General features: G+C 37.4%; 1 protein-coding gene across 7 annotated transcripts in view; it reads right to left on the bottom strand.

Annotated features, from left to right (window-relative positions):
• Window positions 1-21,645, bottom strand: part of CROCC2 (ciliary rootlet coiled-coil, rootletin family member 2) — a 108,105-nt gene that overhangs the window by 51,450 nt on the left and 35,010 nt on the right. For 6 of the 7 annotated variants that reach the window (XM_081954441.1, XM_081954442.1, XM_081954445.1 and 3 more), the window contains 9 exons: window positions 21,228-21,410; window positions 20,198-20,342; window positions 17,702-17,848; window positions 13,793-14,023; window positions 12,525-12,718; window positions 9,578-9,705; window positions 7,230-7,399; window positions 4,926-5,105; window positions 3,372-3,506 (listed from right to left, as the gene is read on the bottom strand). In XM_081954441.1, coding sequence (XP_081810567.1) covers window positions 3,372-3,506; window positions 4,926-5,105; window positions 7,230-7,399; window positions 9,578-9,705; window positions 12,525-12,718; window positions 13,793-14,023; window positions 17,702-17,848; window positions 20,198-20,342; window positions 21,228-21,410 — 1,513 coding nt within the window. The remainder of the gene's footprint in view (window positions 1-3,371; window positions 3,507-4,925; window positions 5,106-7,229; window positions 7,400-9,577; window positions 9,706-12,524; window positions 12,719-13,792; window positions 14,024-17,701; window positions 17,849-20,197; window positions 20,343-21,227; window positions 21,411-21,645) is intronic. The other variant, XM_081954447.1, reaches the window with a different exon arrangement.

Below are 21,645 nucleotides of genomic sequence, written 5' to 3'. Positions count from 1 at the left end.
GTAACAGGGCCCATTCCTGTCATTCTGCGCTGCTCTAAGCAATCGGGGTGGAGTTACTGTTTACAGTCCTTCAGGGAATGTATTTGTTTTAAAGCTGGCTTTCTGTTGGTTCTCAGTCAATCTTTCCAGCTGAAATGCTTTTCAGATTTGTTCTGGTGGGGTTTCTCACCCTTGTTGTGCTGTTTGTTTGCTTTGTCTTAAGAGGCTGTGCTTTACAAGCTTGTGAATAGATTTCTCTGGAGATACAATAGGGCTCTGGCTGATATTGTCAATGTGTTTTTATTTAAAAGCAGAATCAAACAATCCCACAAAGAGCTATTGAAAAAAAGGGGGGGAAACCCCATATATGCATTATGAGAAACAAAATGTGGAGCCAGGAGAATGGAGCCTAATCAAAGAATGTCTGTGTCAGCAGTGTCCCTATGTTAGATGTCCTCATGACATCACCAGAATCTACTTATCTCTTTCCATGCTATTTACAAAAAAAGCAAGGTTTTTCTGCCCTAGTTCTTGCCTTCTGAAAACTTCCTAGAGCTGCTAGTATTTCATCCTCAGTGCTGTGCTACATTAATTTCAAGTAATTGGAATTTCAATTAGTTACATTCCAATGCTTTCTGAGTACAAATTTCCTTTTTAAAAAAGAACCTTGATGACACCAGGATCACAAAATCCATGAATCAATTTTCTCGCATTAAAAAAGAAGAAATTATTAAAAGCAGCCATAAAAACTCTGATTCAAATTAAGGCTGCAATGGTTCAGGAAAGATGTTAAAAATTATTTGCCCGTGCTCTTTAATTGCCATTGTCCAGCTTGGGAATCCAGTCCTCTCTTATACCTCAGCACATTTTCTTCTGTCATTCACACACCTGAATAGATTTTTTCCCTTGCACACTTCAGCCTTGTAACTAGGAGTCCTTTGGTTGTTTACATCCTGCCCTGAGAAACTGGTTCTCTAGATCAATCCCACATCTTTCTACCTCATCTATGGAACAAGAATGGGTGGTCCTTTCCCCATGAATAGCTGTCTTCCCTCAGAGAAGCTCTTGGTAACTTGTGACAGCGGGGAATTGGGCAGGGCTAAATTCTCCCACATTTTCTTTCTCCAAGGGAGTGAAGAGATGTTGCATTGAGATTAGGGAACTGACCTCCTTGACCATGGAGCTGAGTATAGGCAACCTTTTTTAACCACTTTACCACAACATGTTGTTTTTGTGCAACTAAATTTCTCAGGTTACTGTTTTCATTTTTCAAAGGAAAGGAGGAAAATAAATGTACTAATTAACGATCTAAAATGCACTTGGAATATTAAATATTGTTAAAATAATATTTAATATAATTGTATGTATTCAATAATGTATTCAATAGTTCTCATAGGCTGCTGCATATACACACAAATGGCTTACAAACGTGTTTTCTTTTGCTTGTTACCCTCATTTATATCAAGATCATCAGAAGGAGCTTCAAATAAGCTGCCATTTTTAATCCATCTGGATGGGCAGAAGGGGGGGGGGGGGAAGAGCTGACTTTATTTTCTGCAAGAACACTGCCCCCTTACGGCATTATAGATTTCCTAGAAACTGTTGGAATATGAATTCTGTAAAATTTATTTAATCTGTGGTCTTTTTCTTAAACTTAGTTTATATATAGCTGGAAATAAATCTTTTAACACAGATATCAACAATAAATAAATAAGTGCTGGCATCTGTATGATTTTCATGACCTAGAACAGAGGCAACAGTATTAATTCATACATGAAATCTCCAACTGTTGCTCTCCCTCCACTGCTAGTCTGTACTTTTATATTTTCTATGTTATAATTTTCTTTATATGCTTTATTTCTAATTTCATGAAATGTATACTAAAATTCTATACTGCCTAGAGATCCGCTGCATGTCAATAATATAAGAGGCTTTAAGAATTTAATTTTGGTTGAAAACAAACTTCACAGCAATCTGTCTCAATTTAACACTTTTCTGAAATTTACATTTTTCCACCAAAGCATAAGCAAAAGTAAATCTGTCAGACCCCCTCCCTTACAGTGGTTCCTTCTGAGCTGAATATACAGTGCTGTGAATCCAATAATTTCACAAAATAGATTTCAAAATGTTAGGTTTTAAGCAGTGGTGAAATTCATTTTTTATTTTACTATCGGTTCTGTGGGCGTGGCTTGGTGAGCCTGGCAAGGAAAGGATACTGCAAAATCCCCATTCCCTCCCCGCTCCTGAGGGAAGGATATTGTAAAATCTCCATTACCACCTCATTCTGGGGCCAGCCAGAGGTGGTATTTGCCGGTTCACTGCACTCCTCAAAATTTCAAAATCTTTCTACCTTTCATTTCAATAACAATACCGAAAAATACTTAAGCTGCTCTATTTAGCTTTTTAAAAATGCTTAAGGAAGCAACAACATTTTAACTTTACATTCTTTCTACTTTTAAAAGAAGAAGTCAATAAGCATTACCATTAATATTCATTACAAAAGTAAGGAAGCTGTCAATACCAACAGAACAAGCCTTATAACACAGCAGTAATTCCAAAGGTGCTTTTTCAGGAGGCAACTGGGCTGTCTTGTTTTTTATTTTGAGGACGTTTCGCTTCTCATCCAAGAAGCTTCTTCAGCTCTGACAGAATAGTGGGGAATGGAAGGATTTATGTTCCTTGCAGACAACTGGTAATTTGCATCCTTTTAGGGGGTCATTCAAGCACTTGGAGGTTTATCTGTGTCTTCAGGGTCACCTGAGTAGTGCAAGAAAGTCCAGCTGCCTCCTGAAAAGGCACCTTTGGGAGAACTATGACCTGAATGGTTGAGAATCTCTACAGATTTTTGACACAGCAGTGAGAATAAAAATCCATTTCTTCCATATAGCTGGCAGAACAAAAACATTTTCACCTTTTTTCTGGATGTCCCTTAAGCACCAAAGCAGACTGGTTTTATTGTGAGAGTTCCATAAAAGGTGACATACATATGGAGAATCACAAGCAAATCCTTCTACCTACTAGACATGAAAGGCTAAGAAGTTACCTACTGATCTGTGTGGTCCTAGACACTCTTTGCAGAGGTGAACTCTGGCAGTCACTACTGCTGATTCGCTTGTGGGCGCTTTGCGCATGCAGTGCAATAAAAACTGCTCTGCCCATGCGCAGAAACAAAAACCAAGATGGCAGTGCCTATGTTGCTGCCCGGAGAACCAGTTCAAGGGTGTAGCAGGCCTGGGTCACTGCCGTTTCACGCGACCCAGGCCGCCAAACCACTACTGGTTTGGCCGAACTGATCCGAACCGGTAGGAACCCACCACTGCTTCTTTAGCTTGAAAGACCTGCGAGGAATGCAATTCTGCCCTCAATGTCACAGAAAAAAAATCCACACATACCTTATCCTGCTCTTGTCGCTTCAGATTGTCAAGCTTCACCTGTTCAATCTCAGACCTGGCGTATTTCAGCTCTCGTTGTAACTCACTGAGCTTTTCCGCAAGGAGATTCTTTTCAGCTTCTTTCTGAGAGACTACCTGAAGATGATGGGAACAAACATCCTCATCAGCTTTATCAACTTTATACTGTCCTGACTATATTTTATGACCTTTATTAATTAACAATGTTGATATTATTAATGTATTTTTAAAATAGTATTTGATCTCAGAAACCTTATAAGGTCTGACCAGTTTAGGATTTGGATGGAAAATCATCAAGAAGTATCAGAGCTATGAGCTAGACTGGGATAATGTAAAATATCATAGAAGGTGGACATGATAAATCCCTTTTGTGTTGTTGCCAATAATGGTAGAGGGATGTGTCCATGGATTCATCAGACTTTTTCAAGGTTACTTTAAAGCAAAATTCTCGGATATGTTTGTCAGGAGGAAAAAAATCACATTTGATGGATGGAGAGGAAACATGACTGTTTACTTTTTCCTCTATAGAAGTCCATAGCATGTCAGTCCTGTAATTCTTTTTTGATATCTCTTTGTGTTTACCTCAATTGCCTTTCTCTGTTGCACCCAACAACGGCTGCTAGCAATTTTCAATTTACACTTAACTCAAGCCATTACAATACGTATTTTGTTTGGTTTGGGCTAAGATGTTACGGTGATTTGTAACTATGATTTATGGAGCAGCTATTTATTTGTTCAACAAAATGTAACTAAAATAAAGCACTAATGGGATAGTATTATGTGTCTACTTGTAGTACCAAACTGCAACAGAGATCTGGCATAGAAGGTCAGCCAGCTGCAATAACTCCCTGGGTCAGGGGTGATTCCCTGGAATGGCACTGGGACCAGCTGCTTCCCATTTATACAAGTAATACTGCCTAGTAAATATTAAATAAATAAATAAATAAATAAATATTATATTCCCATTAAAACAAAGTTTGTAGCAAATGATACCAAAATAACTCAAGGATACTAAAAACTATTAGATATTAACAATGCCTGATCAGCCTTTTTCAGTTTCTTTCATGCTCACACATCAACAAGTTCTAACTCTCTTCTATTTCAATCTGCATGTTTTTTAAAAGTATGAAAATTAGCATTTTAACCCACTTTCCCACAAAATATGTATATTTATTATGTATTTAATCCTAAAATAAGAACTTTTTTTAATGTATGAAAAAGAAAGGATAAGCACGTCTTAATTTCCGTATTAGCCCAGGTTTGTTGCCTTAAAAAGGTGACCTGAACAAATTCTCAAGTTTTCAATTCAGATAATAGAACCAGATTCCATTCTACCACTTCTAGAAATGTTTTTTTTAATGAAAATGCCCTTCTTTTCCCTTCTGAATACTACTCATTATGGGGCATGTTGACAGTCCCTGTTCATTGAGCTCTGAGTAAATCCCAGTATGTAATATCCTCAATGGATAATATCACGGGAGAGATTGGGAACAAAGTTTCTTTCCGTCTTGTATAACTTTTAAGCTATCTCTTCACCTTTTGTTTTTCATTTTCTAGCATAAGGAGGCTTTCGTCTCTGCGCTGTTGCAAAGTGATGATTTCCTCCAAGAGCTCCCTCTTCTCAGCTTCATACTTGGACACCAGTTCTTCCTTCTCTTGCTGAAGACAGTTGACAGTTTCATCTTTCTCATCCATCAGTGCCAGACGCAGGATCTCCTGGTATCAGTAGAAATATTTTATTAAAATATTATTGAATTTGGGCTCAATCTGATTAAAATCCTGTCTCCTGGGACCTTTTGGAGATTTTGATCTCAGAGAGTTTTAGAGTATACAGAAAATGAACTTCAGTAAAGGCATCCCAAACGTGCTTTTTCAAAAGGCAACTGGACTATGTTTTTCCTTGAAGACGTTTCGCTTATCATCCAAGAAGCTTCAGTCATATGTGAAGAAGCTTCTTGGATGGGAAGTGAAATGTCTTCAAGGAAAAACAAAGTCCAGTTGCCTTTTGAAAAAACACCTTTGGGATAACCATGATCTGGATGACTGAGAATCTCCCTAAACATTTAATAAAGGAAATTTAATAATAATTCCAAAAAGTAAAATATGGGGGAAGACAACTTTTATTGAATTTATCCTCCTGAACTGCTGCTTAGTACTATGGTGATGTTAATGGAATGGGTTGATCAGAAAATGTGTGGCTTAGTTGCAATTGCACTTAGACTTAGACCAGGGGTGTCCAAACTTGGGAACTTTAAGACTTGTGGACTTCAACTCCCAGAATTCCCCAGCCGGCTGGGGAATTCTGGGAGTTGAAGTCCACAAGTCTTAAAGTTCCCAAGTTTGGACACCCCTGACTTAGACTTATATACCGCTTCACAGTGCTTTACAGCCCTCACTAAGCAGTTTGCAGACTCAGCATATTGCCCCCAACAATCTGAATCCTCATTTTGCCCACTTCAGAAGGATGGAAAGCTGAGTTAACCTTGAGCCTAGTGAGATTCAATCTGCCAAACTGAGGGCAGCCAGTGATCAGCAGAAGTAGCCTGCAGTACACTCTAACCACTGCACCACTAGTTCTTACTCAGTTTTGGGATGAGGAAGCATAAAGCTAGGTATGGGAATTATTTACTTCCAAAAGGCCCCCTAGTCTTATTATCAGTCTTATATTTGTATTGTGCAGATGGATTTTGCACATATTGGTCCATTTCACAAGATATCAAGGATGGGAATTAAAGACCTCCTTAATGTTCTCTATTTCCATATCAGTCATATTTCTGAAATTAAAGCACAAATATTTGCATTGGTGAAATTTGTTATTTTGCACTCTCATGGTGTGGCAAATGGAGTGCTAGGCCATGGACTATTCATCCCTGCATGATATGCTTGGAAATAAATTTGAATTGTGAATGATGATATTATTGGTGATGTTAGTTAGTTGGATAATGAAATGTCTACAAGCACACAAGCAAATTCAGGGAATACCAAGACTTCGCAGTTTAACGCTGAGCTACTTTTTGTTATTCCGAAAACAGTAACCTGAAGATCTATAACCTAATCTTCATAAGAAACATGAATGTGGCAGTCAAAGATTGTTAATTATGATATCTCTCTACTATCCTTCATTTCTTACTAATCTTGGACTTTTTATGTTTAGAAATATAAAGCTCAACTCAAAATGCATCTCATCTCACAATCATCCTTCTCAAACACACGTGATATAAACTAGGTTGAAGCTAGTTTATATCAGCAGACAAAAGAAAATGTAATTATATAATTTTCTCCAACAAGTGACTTATATAAGGAACTCCTAAATAATGAGAGTAGAATATGCAAAGAGAATTTATCACATTTGCATCAAAGCTGCATAGTACTCTTTGATTTTATTTTGTTCATTTAATGGGAATCCTAAGTTGTTTTTGTTCTCAGAAAGTTTAAGATGATCAGTATCCTCATAATGAGTATGTATCAATCCTAGCAAGGGACATGATCTCATAGCAGGCATGCACGTAAACTTAGCTAAAAAATCTAAAAATTCTTTATTTAAATTATAGTACTGAAGCAAATGTATTCTTATACAATTCAACATTTGTTCTTGTAGCTCCTTAAACAATATTTTAATGGATTCTGATGAAATAGGCTGTGGTTGATTAAAATGCATAAATAAATACGTTAATTTTGCCACATGTTGGTTTGTTGCTTTTACTCCAAATGCAGATACCAACTGTGGAACCTGATATGATATATTGATACTGATTTTAATTTAGGGAGGCAGGGGCTATTTGATACCAATCACTACAAATTGATCTAGGACTATTCACTTCTCGGACCTGCATCACTGACCTTCTCTTTTCTAAGAGTCCCAAGGTCATCTTCAAAAGCTTGCTTTTGATGTTTCATAGACAGCTGACACTCTTCTTCTGTTTGACTCAACTGGTGCTTCAACATCTGTATCTCTTTTCTTAGGGTACTCTCTTGAAGCTCAAGTTCTTGTCGAACCTTTCCTAATTCCGCTGTGAAAGAAAACAAACTCTATGTAGAAGAGATTCTTAGGTATTCTCCAATACACACAGTATTGAAAAAGATTTCAATCATACCAGGCTTCACCATTGTATTTTAATTCACTGATATTATTCCTCCAAAAGATAATAATCCAATCCTCTAATTATTCTTTATTAATGTCATTTTAAAACATTGGTTCCTCTGATGTGTTTTGTGTATCTACTTTTCTATTTGGTTGTAGCCACTGATAACCAACTTGCTAAAACTGTCAGAAAGCCAGAATAAAATAGAGAAAACTACAAATAAGGTCAGTTTTTTTAGATCAGGCCAATGGTCAATCCAATTCAGCATTATGTGTCATAGAGTGGACTACCAAATGCATTCAGGGGTCCCAGAAACTTGCATGTAAGGGTAAAAGCCATTTTCTGCTTTCCAGAAGTTGATGTTTCAAAAGAACTGTTACTTAGAAGGCAGCAAAGAGCTCTCTATGGGATTAAAATATGCCCCATAGATTTTTTAAAAAAATGTTAATTTCAATAAACATTGAAAATAAAAACCAATAAAAGAACAAGAGTAACAGATACAAAGCACAAAAGAAAAGAAGACCATCTACTTCCCCATTATATATATATATGTTGTATTTGTGCTGATAAATAAATAAAATAAATAAAGCACAAATACAATACAAATATAACAAAGGCAACATTAAAAATATGGTTTTCTGCCTGGATTGTCTCCTGGAGTGAGCCGAAGGACAGAAAGGGGAAGCAGTGTGTTCCCTCCCATATTTGGGCATACCAGGGGTTGTGACACAATACACACACACACACACACACACACACACACACACATGCTGGTCTTGTTGTATTCAGGTCTACGAAATCTATGAAAACACACACACACACACACACACAGACGTATATATAAATCTATTTATAATCTGAAACAGATAGACAACATTGTAACATATGCAAGCCTTGTGTATTTGAATATGCAACAATGTTGTCCAAGAAGTCATTTGTTGACAGGTGCAATCTGGAGATCAGATGTGACTAGAATAATTTTTCATTAAAAATTCATTTCTTCAGCATGTTTTTCAACCAATATTATCTCTCACAAGTATAGGTGATCCAAAAGAAAGATGTACTTTAGTTTTTCAATATCCTGCTACAGCAAAACTGATTTTCTAATGTCGATGTTCTGAGAAAAATGAACCATGAAAATAATGTTAATTATTGAAGACTGTGAAGAATTTGTCCTGTTTCTTGGAACATGTTCTTTGCTTTTGATCAAAATGAATAAGGAAATTGGCACTGTACTCGGAAAATGTATCAAATGCGAGTTTGATTATAAATTTTCCAACACCATTTAGAAAAAAAGTTGTAGCTACTTTAAGAAATCGAGCCAATATCTTTTCTATTCAAATAATGTGACCAGAACAACTAGTAATTAATTGCAGACTGAATATGAATTAGCAGCGTGATGTGGTAGGAGAAGAACTTCACTTGGGAAACAAATTTATTGGATGCTAGATACCTGGCTTGGTAATCATACCTGTGAAAAAAAATTACCAACTGAAAATGAATCTATGGCATGATGTCATTGTAACATTTTGATACATCATCTCACAATTCATCTAACCGTTCACTCGTAAATCCAACTGATAAACAGTGTGAAAGCTTTCGTATCAAAACAGCTTATTGAAGACTTCACTTTGCATATGGTTCTAGTATGAAAATGTTCATTTGCTTCTGCTCTCTATTTTTTGTGTTTTCACTAGTTATTATGAGAATGCTAACAGCCAACTCGTGTTAGGCATAATCTTAGCACAAAAGTTTTTTTTAAGTTGCCTGGCACACAGTGGACTTAAAATACCCAGCTAAAATACCCAGCTAAAATACCCAGCTAAAATACCCAGAATTGGATTAAATAATTTCCCTGTTATGAAATATTATCACTCTATGAAAATGGAGGGCAATGCAGCCTTCTTGTGGTGCACTCTGGGCAATGTGACTTTATTGTGGATAACAGTCTACACATTCTGGCTGCTGGACCTCCTGAGGACCTCCCAGGAAGAAGAATCAGCATGAGTACCGAAAATAAAAACAATGCTATATTCAGTGAAAAACTCAGACTTACTGAGTTCTTTAATCCAAATGAATAGTTGAATCAGATTGTGCATACTGTACCTTGAAGTGCCTTTCTGGAAAGATCAATGCCTTGATTTTCTCCTTCTAATTGTTCCTTGCGAGCCTCAAGTTGAGCTGTCAGCTCTTGTGCCTCAAAAAGGCTGGTTTCCAGGAATTCCTTCTCCATTCTAAAAGCACATTAGGATATAATCAGTGCCAATCAATTAGGCTGTCTTCACCTTGGGTCTGTAAAGATAAAGGTGTAAAGGTTCCCCTCCCACATATGTGCTAGTCATTCCTGATTCTAGGGGGTGGTCCTCATCTCTGTTTCAAAGCCGAAGAGCCACCACTGTCCAAAGAGGTCTGCGTGGTCATGTGGCCAGCATGACTAAACACTGAAGGCGCACGGAATGCTGTTGTTTTTCCACCAAAGGTAGTTCCTATTTTTCTACTTGCATTTTTAACATGCTTTCGAGCTGCTAGGTTGGCAGAAGCTGGGACAAGTAACGGGAGCTCACTCTGTTATATGGCGCTAGGAATTCTAACCGCCAAACTGCCGACCTTTCTGATCAACAAGTGAATCTGTGGACACCCACAAAACAATGACTTTAAAAAGAGGCTATTGTTCAGCTACTATTTACAAGTAGTCCTCAACTTACAACAATTTGTTTAGCAACATTGAAAATAAAAACCAATAAAAGAACAAGAGTAACAGATACAAAGCACAAAAGGAAAGAAGACCATCTACTTCCTCTTGTTGTATTCAGGTCTACGAAATCTACGAAAACACACACACACACACACACACCTACACAAACACACCTATTAATAATCTTAACAACACTGAAAAAAGTGACTTATGACCATTTTTCATACTTATGATCCTTGCAACATCCCCATGGTTATGTGATAAAAATTTGGGGGCTTGGCAACTGGCATGTACTTATGACAGTTTCATTGTCCTGGAATCGTGTAATCATCATTTGTAACCTTTCCAGCCAGCTTGTGGTTATAAATTGAGGGCTAACTATACATATGGTTTGTTGGCACTGGTAATGATACTGTGAGAACCATAAATGTTAGTTTTTGTTTTTGAAAAAGATGCAGGATATTAATGCAAAGATAAGGTCACCTACAAATTGTATGCAACTCCTATACTTGCATTATTCAAATTTCTTTAGCTTTTCAATCACTACAAACATAGTAATCAATACAGAACTAAACATTATTTCATTGAGATTTTATAAATGGATTTGCACGAGCTATGTGATAACAGTGACAGACAAGAAATGAACAGAGATGAGAAATTAGCAAGCACAGTTTTATGATCATTTATAGTTCTGGCATCACTTCATTGGGATCAAGAATAAATCTCTTGACTTGGGACACCTCTAGTTTAGAGTGTATTGAGAACTCCAGCTTTGCAACGGGAGGAGCTGGAGCAGTCAATCTGTTAAAGCAATCTCTTTCAGGAACTAATAATTCTCTTGAAGTAGGTCTTGAGCAGAGCTGCATTTGTGTATAGCTTTTACTTTGAACTACAGCACAGTACTATAATTGTCTTTTTTGCCCCCCCAAAAACCCATTCATCACATTGGGGCAGCTAGAGCAAGGCATTACTATAATTATTACTGTACAAAGCAAACATGTTTCTGTGGAAATGTGGAGAACCAGAAGCAGGAAGGCAAAGCCAAGAAGGTTAAAAAAAAAAAAAGGAACGGAAACAGCAAATCGGACAATTGCAGATATAAGCCATGGAGAAATACATTATTAACAGAATAAAAGAATAATAAAATAACAGAGTTGGAAGGGACCTTTCAGGTCTTCTAGTCCAATCTCCTGCTCAAGCAGGAAACCTTATACCATTTCAGACAAATGTTTGTCCAATTTCTTCTTCAGTTGGTCAAGTAAGAACCAAAAAAAAAACAAAAACCCTTCACCACCCAAGTTTGAGTTAAAGCCAACAATTAGTAAATAATTCATTTGCCAGGACAATGGTGTCCTTTAAACATTTGGATGATCTTGGAAGACAAGCAGCTTATTCCAAAGTGAAAGAATATGCAACAGAAGTAAGACTATCCAGTCTAGACCAGGAAAGCATCACTGTATTAATTTTCTGTGCAGCGATGAAACCATGAAACTTTATTTTAATTGGCTCCTCAGGCAATTGGTAAAATAATGAATATATATGATTCAGGAATGGGTTAAATCTAAACCTGGGTATGATAGAATACATTTACAAGAAACTGGAAAAATATCTTCATCTTTCCTGTCTCATTTAATATATTATGAGGTGTTGTATCCTGGCAGATGACGTCAGGGATTCCCCCCTGACGGCCGGCGTCTGCACTAGCAACAGCCAGGTCGCGTCTGATTGGATAAGACACGACCTGGCTGAGAGCGGGGAAAATCCGGTGTTCGGATTGGCTGGCTTGTCTGACAGCTTCACATAAATAGCTGTCAGACTAGCCCAGCCGCGCTTCTCTCCTGTATTGCTGTCACAGCTGTTCTGTTCAATAAAAGACAATCTTAATTGCCTCACGGTCTCCGTTTGTGTTTGTGCCAATCTAACACGAGGTACTTCTCCATAGCCTATCTTCATGTGAACATTTCATCTCTGTTTTAAGTTTGGAAGTTCATATGTTTAAGCAACTATAAGCTTACCTTATTAGAGCAACATAACAATCTCATGTGAGGACAGTCATAACTGAATCATTAAATTAACTTAAGCTTTAAATTAATCCATAATCTAACTGTTAGGGAACCATCAAATCATAGAATTAAAAGGAGTGATTTAGATCCAAATTAAAATATTCCTGATAAATGGCAGCTCTGCTTGAATATATTCATTAAAAGGGAGACTTCCACTCCCCTCGGTAATTGATTCCAATATACAACTGTTTTTACTGTTAAGCATTTTTTCTCTGATGTTCAGAATTTGCTTGCATGTAACTGCAGGTCACTGTGCTGTTTCATGTACTGTTGTTTCATCAGAGATAATCATTACCTGAGCCTGTCTGTCTCCTCTGTTAACAACTTCTTCTGCCTCTGCATCGCAGTGAGCTCCACAGCCAGCTGTGCCTTCTCCTTAGCTATTTCTTCCTTCTCTTGTAGTACACGGATGACTGAATCAGTCTGCATTTCGATCTCCCTGTGGCTCTGGCCCAGTTGCTCACTTAGAGTTTGTTTCTGGCTATTCAGCTGGTAGAATATAGACAAAAACATGCATCAAAGACAGAGCGGAAGAACTCATAAAAAAAGGCAAAAGCTAAAGAAAAAGAAGATATAAATGCAATGGCTAAAATGATCCATTAATTTTTTTCTAAAAAAGAATCTTTTTTCACCCCTGTGTTCATTGTGCTACAACTCTGAAAGCAAGTCTCCTACAAAACTTCTACAAAAACGCCTGGATTCCCTCTCAGAAACTATTATTACAATTAAACCTTTATATCTTAAAATTTAGAGCCTTTAGAGAGATCTATTCAGATCCTTATCACATAACAATCCATGGATCCTAATACTATTCCATATACCTAACATGCCAATATATATAAAGAGAGGGTAAAAAGTGATGGTAGGGATGCAAAGTTGTAGATTACTCTCCTCATAATGTTAGCAATCAAGAAAACCAAAACGGCAATATTTTGGGGTGATTTCCATAAATTCATTTTCTTTTGGCTACAGAGTGTAAGTTACCAAGCTCTGCTTGTCATCTTTCTAGAGTTATTCAGCTAAATGCAAAAGTCTGAATCAGAACAACCGAGTTGATCCAAGTTGATTGCTATGTACCAGTGGTGGATTTCAAATTTTTTAAGAACCTCTTCTGTAGGTGTGGCCTGCTTTGTGGGAGTGGCTTGCTGGCCATGTGACCGGATGAGAGTGGCCAACTTGTAAAATTTGGTGAAACTCACTTAACAACGCTCTTGCTTAGCAACCAAAATGTTGGCTCAGAAACTCTGGAATTTGAAGCATGCAAGTCTTAAAGCTGTCAAGTTCCAAGACCCTTGCACCCCTAACCCTTTAGAAAAAACCCCCAGGGGTGTTCAAACTTGACAGCTTTAAGACTTGTGAACTTCAACTCCCAGAATTCCTCCTCTCGCTCTTCATCTTGATGATGTGTGGACGGGCGGGGGGAGGGAGCTGGAACCGGTTCTAAACGGCACTGTAGATGTGTGGAACCTCTTCTATAGAAGAGGTTAGAACCGGCAGGAACCCACCCCTGCTATGTACATACTGTACTTTGCCGTGATAGAAGGCCTCCCCATCTTTTCATACCTGCATTATCTGGTCCTGTAGCTGGACTCTTTCCCTTCTAAGTGAGGCTATTTCTCCTTCCAGCATCTCCCCTTTTTCTTCGGAGGCTTGACAACTTTGCTCCAACTCTTGTTTCTCTGCCCTCATGTGCACCTGCTCCTTTTCAAAGTGTGCAAGCTGTTCTCGCCAAACCACTTGCTCGTGCTCCAACTCCTGCTTCCTCCCTACCAGCTTGCTCTTCTCATCTTCAAGCTGCACAGTAAGAGGAAACACAGGGATGTATAAGTTCTAGAAGTGGGAGGACAGAAGGTGACAGGAACATAAATGGCAGGTTTAACTTGGAGTCATGCCACCATAAGGGAATGTTGCGGAAATATTTGTTTGAGAAATCATAGGAGTACAATCTTGCAGTAACTTTATTTGTAAGTTCCAAACTGCCTTTGAGAATAAATGAGCAACTTTATAAGCATAGGCAGTTGGATCAGAAATCTTACAGAGATATGCATCTATATAGATATGTGCTGGTGTACACACACACACACACACACACACACACACACACACCTACCTTTCCCCCTTGCCTTATCTTCCAAGTGAGGTTGTTTATCTGCTTACCTAGTTCCGTGTTTTGACAAATTTCTACCAAATGTGCAAGTGCCAAATGGAAAATAAACAACAAGACAGAAATATTGGTTATTTGATTGGCCATCCCTAGTCAATATAGATTTGGCATTTGTGTTGAAAAACATTTTAGCCAAAATTTGATTTAAATTTTACACAGAGACTTGCACATCACCAGCCATCTGCAGTTCTCTAACCTGAAACCTTAAAAGCCAACTGAGATGTACTATATGTATGTATGTATGTAATTAACATCCACATTATTATTATTAACATATGGGGCAGATACAGCAGTGGGATCACTGCAGAGGGTTTTAGACTGCTCTTCTTTGTCATTGCCTTAATGAAGTTACTTTCAATGGACATAGTGTAGGCAGGTATGCCGTGCATGTGCATATAACTGAAGCCACATCATTAAAAAAAAACCTCTTTAATCTCATCTCCTGTTAGGAGCAATCCATAATTTATAAAACATCTGCAATAATTTATTTTGTTTGGTGTGATTGTTAATGAACCAAGCTAGAAACTGAGACACAGTGAGTTGGAGTTATGCCTTAGGCAGAAAGCCACATGAGTGACTCTGAGCTAGTTTCCCTCTCTCAGACCTAGGAATTATATATACTTTATTTATTTGTCAAATTTATATAGCTTCCTATCTCACAAAGCAAGTGACTATATGTAGAGAACCAAGACAAAATGAAAGCAATTCAAAACATTGCTATATAGCAATGTCAAATAGCAACTATCACAAATGGCTTGTTCTCTGCAAGCTTTTGCAGCAAATTCAAATTTCAGATAAAATGTTGTAGTAATGACAAAGAATAATTAACAGATTCGTGTGGAGCGGAGAATAAACAAGATTCAAAATCTTACAAAATTGAAAAGAAAATTGTCCATTATGGATAATAACATGGGTAAAATATCCAAATAACAGAATATTAATTTTAGAAGGAGACAGTTTAGCCAAATGACTTCATAGGTATTAATGATATAAAGAAAAAAAAAGAGCAGCAGAAGAGGAAGACGAAGTGGAGGAAGACGATATTGTGAGACAAGTCTGCAAAAAAATTGAAACTGATAAGACTGGCGATTTCACCATTAGCTTCACTTTCAAATATTTTTTATTCCAACATAATTACCGTAATTTATACATGTGCACACACACACACACACACACACACACACACACACACAGCAATGCACATTGTAGAATGTTCTATTTATTATTGCATTTCTCGCATTGATTATGGTATGATTTGTCCATCTTTGGAATCATTGACAGGGCTGTATAGTATCTATGAAACATCATGCATGCTAATATGGTTCATCTGGATTCAGAAATCATATTACTGAATAGACATAGCAAGAATTGCTTAATAGAGATCAGAACTTACCCTGGTTAATGTGCCTAAAATGATCTCAGGAAAGAAGGAGACACATCAAAAAAGGTAACCGAATTTGAAACATGTATACAAAATCAATATCTATTGGGACTCTTCTATAAAGTTTTTTGTTTTATGATACAGAGATAAAATAAGTTACAAATGGCATGATAAAATGGAATGCAAAATATTAAAGACATAATTACATTGTAACAATGGGAAGAACTATAGAAAAATTAATAAAATTTACTCCAAGTTATAATTTTAGGAAAAATTGGTACAAAATGTTTTATAGATAGCACACACCCCTATCAACTATTCCTAAGATGGGCAAATCAAACAATAATTAATGTGGGAAATGCAATAATAAATAGAATACATGCTACTATATTGCATTGGTTTTGTGTGTGTGTGTGTGTGTGTAGAGATGTGTAAACCCTAAATGTTGGAAGGAAATAACACTAAAACATTATGATTTTTTTTTAAAAAAATAGCATTTTAACTAAAACCACACATATTTTTAATAGGAATAATTCCAGAGAGCATAAACAAAAAGTATCATAATCTATAATATTTACAGGCAGTGACCAGAAGAAGTTGCTACAATCTTGGAAAAGTGAAACCTTGCCAATAATACAAGAATGGGACGATAAAGTCAGAGAATATGCAGCAATAGTAGAGCTCATTCTGTATATTTATTTAACTAAATTCACACAGGAATTGCTCCCTTACCTTTATTATATATTATATAAAAAGGCAGGTTTAAATACTTGGAACACTTCTTAAAGAAAAAGAGGTATGAGATTATATAAGAATATAAAAGGAAATGATTTAAACAAATGTAAATATCTTCAATATTTCAAGAAAGGTACAAATACTTATGTAATTACTAGAAGCTGGGACTATGAAAGGAAAGGGAAAATGTGACAATTCCTCCTTAAAATGTTTTTCTGTTTTGCTTTTTAAATTTTCTACAATTTGAATTTTTTCAGTACTTGACTTTTTTGTATTCTTTACTATAACCTTTAAGTATATACTGTCACTGCCTTGTCTCTTGAACAAAGTGGAATTAATATCCTTATTTTTGATCTAAGAATCTGTTATTTGTTATTTAAATCTTTAACACTTGAAAGTTTGTTATTCATCAAGTGCAAGCAAGCTAACATGTACAGTTACTGCTCTTTGCTGAAGTCTGTTCCTAGCTAAAGAAAGAGAGGCGGAGCCTGGGGCGGCGGCGGCAGGAAGGGGAGAGTCAAGAAAGGAATCAGCCTGGAGTCATCATGTTGTCATAAGAGGTCCAATTCCCACCCTTCTTGAATTCCATTAACTCTTACCTAGTGCTAATTTAGTGCAGGGACGTGCGGCCAGGGGAGGCAGGGGAGGTAGAGCCTCACCGCTCTCATCATTAAAAGAAAAAAAAGGGAAAAGGGAAAAGGCACACGTGGTCTGATTCCCTGCCTTCCTGAGTCAACATGAAGGGGACCGCGGAGCACACTCCGCTGGTTCGCGCTCCGCGGTCCCCTTCATTTTGACTCAGGAAGGCAGGGAATGGGACCACCCGCCTTCCTGAGTCAACATGAAGGGGACCGCGGAGCATGAGCCGGCGGAGTGCGCTCCGCGGTCCCCTTCATGTTGACTCAGGAAGGCGGGGAATGGGACTACGTGTGCAGGAGGCTGAGGCTGCCTCAGCCTCCTGCACACGTGGTCCCATTTCCCGCCTTCCTGATGACGTCACCAGCCTCACCAGTCATAAACCTCACCGCACGTCACTGGTGCTGACTGTTAGTTGTGTATGGAGAATATAGGCATGAGCAATAAATAATCTGAACTGCAGCTTAATCCATGGTCCTCATTCTTTATGCCTGACAATTACTAGTGAAATTACTATACCATTGTCACTAGCACAATTATTGTAGTATCTTGTTACCTGGAGGATGATGTGGTTTAGTTTGATTTTGTCATTCGCTAGTCCTTCATTTAGAGCCCCCATCCTGGCTAGCGAGTCCCTTAGTTCAGCATCTTCTGATTTCATCTTGTGTATGGAGAGTTCAAGCTCAATGTTGCTGGCTTCAACCTGGGGTGGAAATCGTAGGCGTACTCAGATTAGACTACGCTTACAAAGACATCAAACCCTATCATTTTTACTATATGGATAAACTGTAAGCATGGCAACTATTTTTTAATGACTGTTCTTTTCCGAGAAAAAATGGCAATACAAAACTTTCCATCTATCTGCAGGACGTGGTAAATAATTCTTTCATTTTGTATGCATGTTTACTTCAATTATCTCGCCCTGCCTGGATTGCTGTCTTTGATACGATGCATAGATTCATCAGAGAAAATGCATACTTTTTTGAGTGCTAGTTATTTGATCAGATGTTGATTATAATAAGGGCTATACAAAATTATTCACATAAAGATCAAGACCTTATTAAAATACTACATTTTAAAAATGTAAATCTGACCAGACCATTCCCTATTTAATGCTACCCAAATTTAATTGCATCTAAAGGAAAACAGAGAAGGATCTTTGGCATCCATATGTTGAAATGAAAGTGCTATTTCTCTTTAAGATCATTGTGTAATCAAATATTCTTATTAGGAAAATGCCATTTCCCTTCCAGAAATGTTAAACAGGCCAAAAGAGTGGGTGGCAAAAAAAAATTCTGCTACTCACTTAAGCTGAGCCAACGTGAGCAGCTGTGGTAGTTTTTACTGAAGTCTTTGACCAACACACTTACTCACGAAGGAACTGCCCAAAGACTTCGTAATATTTCACAGCGGGCATAATATTTCTGAGAAAAGACATTTAACTTCACACTTAGATTGCTGTTTTGAAATGTTAAACTCTGAAAATATGACAACTTGCAAGACACTTCATCCATACTTCTGCTTTTTCCTCTCTAAAGCTGCGAAAAATAAACTTGTTTATTTTTCTGTTTTCTTCTACAGCATTAGCTTGTTTCAGATTTCTTGTTTTTCCTCCCTCTTTTGTTGCATTGCAATAAAGTAAAGGCTAATGATTTTATTGTATTTTTTTCAGATTGTTTAATTGCCATCATCAGGAAAGCAATTTATGATATTCATGATTAGAGCATGACACTTTTTAGTATTTTAGCTTTCTCCAAGCTGGTGTCCTCCAGTTGGTAAATCTACAACCATCACCCAAACTTTCTAGGACAGCAAAAGAAGTTCATCACAGCTGATTAGAGCAAGCTTTGGTATACTGTCATTCCTTTCCTTGTGCACAAACCCCATACATATTTTAAACACCATAATTATAAGAAATATGTTAAAAAACAAGCAAGCTGGGAACAGTATCCAAGTATGAGCAATCCAATTAATCTTCTGGAAACCGAAGGCTTTCAGAACAGAAAAAAATATGTATGCAGTGGCAGAGAGCCATTAGGAAGAATCCAAGGCCTGCAACTAACAAAATGCCTTTTCTATCTTCACCGTTAGGATACAAGTTGCAGACATAAAGGAAGCCATTGAAGAACTTTATGTTCAGGTAGTCTTCTACTACAGAACATTGTTTTTCAGATCGCCTGTTCCACATAATGTATGGCTTTAAAACTTATACCAGACCTCAGACGAGCAGTTTCAGCAACAGTGTCAGATGTTCCCAAGATCCAGTTCAATCTCTCTGGAATTTTGTGAAACCCTGATACTTCAAACACTCTTCTCTATAGCTGTAATATAGACCTGATGCAATTAAGGCGGCTTTCTTCATTCTATGCTTTCATGGTTTCCATTGCAGTATAGTTAAGACTATGCCTAATTGACAGACTGGATTTTATTATAGATTTTAGTTATTTATTATTTTATACTAGAATTTTTAATTGTATATTTACTGAGCATTTTTATTTGTTCTAGTCTCTGGTCTAAGACTGTAAAAATAAATTGATTGATTGATTGATGGTTTCCATTTGAAACTCCCACCCCAAATGGCCAATTATTTAGGCTTCTATGCTGATTCAAACAGTTCAACTCTCAGTGACTTATTCCAATGGCTTACAAAAATAGGAGTTAAGGTACAAATCACCCTAGTCAAATATACCTTTTCCAGGGACAAAGTTTATATATAATAGTGTAGACTGCCTGCCAGCATTCAGCTGGGCAATAATGGTTCAAGGTCAGGTTCAAGTACAATAGCTACAGAATTAAGAATTAAAAATATTCATTTTTTGTGTTTACTTAGCTGGTGTCAACATCATTTTATGTCTATGCAAGCAAAAACTGGCAAAATAAAGAAGTACTTAACACTTCTTAAAGGTTTTACATAGAATATCCTCCATAAAATATTTCTTAGAAAAGCAAGTGTGAAATTCTGAACTGAATGCAACGACATCTCCCCAGTCAGGGCAAGAGATGGGAATAGAGCCCATTGGCATGCGAAAACACATCAACAAGGAATCTTTACTTTGGAAAGTGCTTTGCTCAAGCCTTCTTTTGCACTCTCCAGTACATCTTTTTCCAGAATGGCCTGGTTCAAAGATTCCTTCACATTCACTAGCTCTTTCTTCAGGACTGACATTTTTTCCTCAAGTTGCTCCAGAGACCTTTGCCTATGGATAGAGAAAAGTCTAATTAGACTTCGCAGTTTAACTAACCATAGGAGATTATGCTGAACACATTGTTGATACTTCCTGAATGTGTGTGTGGGGTACCATGTTTATACTCTGAATCTGAGTTGGAGAATACGTATATGGACTTGCATGGTAGTTTCTGGATTAGAGATCCTAACTTGCATAAAACAGGATGAAAATGGCTGTGAGGAGACTGGACTTTGGCGTATTGGCCAAAAGATGCCAAAACATATTTGTACTGTCCTTACATTTAGCAAGGAATACTGATGTAGTCATAAGATTTCAATAACGAGAATGGAAGAGATCTGTTAGAACACCCCACTCCAGCATGCTATTTTAAATCCCAGGCAACCATGACTCTGGAAAGAATTCCGATCAGACATAAGGGCAAATCGATATTCTTATTGTTTTTCTCCAGTAACAACTATTAAAGTTGTACCATCTCTGATTGTGGAATAACAATTAACTGTAGTCATATCTAAGCTTATTGTTGACCGTGTTCTCTATAAATATCTACATTTTTAAGTAATCTAAAATGATTGTCTTCATATATTGCAGCATCCAATTTCACAATTGCTGCATAAATAAGTGCTTTCTTTGCCTACTGTATCTCCAATTTTTCTAACTTTACTTATTTTTTAAAAAATCCAAATTAAGTAGCCCTGAAATGTAGCAATTTGATGGGACTTTCTTAAAGAGTCTGGGGCTTCCACTGAGTGAAAAGGATCTGTTCTTCACAGATTATTTTCCCACCCACATAATGGAATGTCTTAGCTGTCTTCTAGTAACTGCTGCCCACCAACATCCTCTAGGCCTATTCCTCTTTCAATGCACAGTCCTAGAGACATAACTGCAGCATCTCACCCCCTCTCCAATTCCTTCCTTGTCCTCTCCCTTTCCTTAATCACATCTTCTTTTTGCTCTTCAAGGAGTTTTCGCTGTTTCTGTAGCTCTCCATTCACCGATTTCAGGCGCTCTACCTCCAGATGGGAAGTATCAAGTTGTTGAGTCTGGCTTTCCACTGCTATCTCCAAGGTCTCCTTCTCTCTGAGAAAGGAGGAAAAATATGAACAATTTTGGGCCAAGATTATTCAGACATGGGCAAGCTTGTCAGGTGGAATTATCATTGTATACAGTGGTGGGTTTCAATTTATTTTACTACCGGTTTGCTTGTTCATGCGCAGAAGTGTCTGAGCAGGTGGGCAGAACCTCCCACCACCGCCGCTACCAGTTCGCCCAATCTGGGGCGAACCGGCAGAAACCCACCTCTGATTGTATACCT

This window comes from Natrix helvetica (assembly GCF_964273705.1).
Source record: "Natrix helvetica genome assembly, chromosome: 5".
NCBI classification, from domain to species: domain Eukaryota; kingdom Metazoa; phylum Chordata; class Lepidosauria; order Squamata; family Natricidae; genus Natrix; species Natrix helvetica.
The sequence above is the reverse complement of the archived record's forward strand: the minus strand, read 5'-3'. Positions and strand labels throughout refer to the sequence as shown.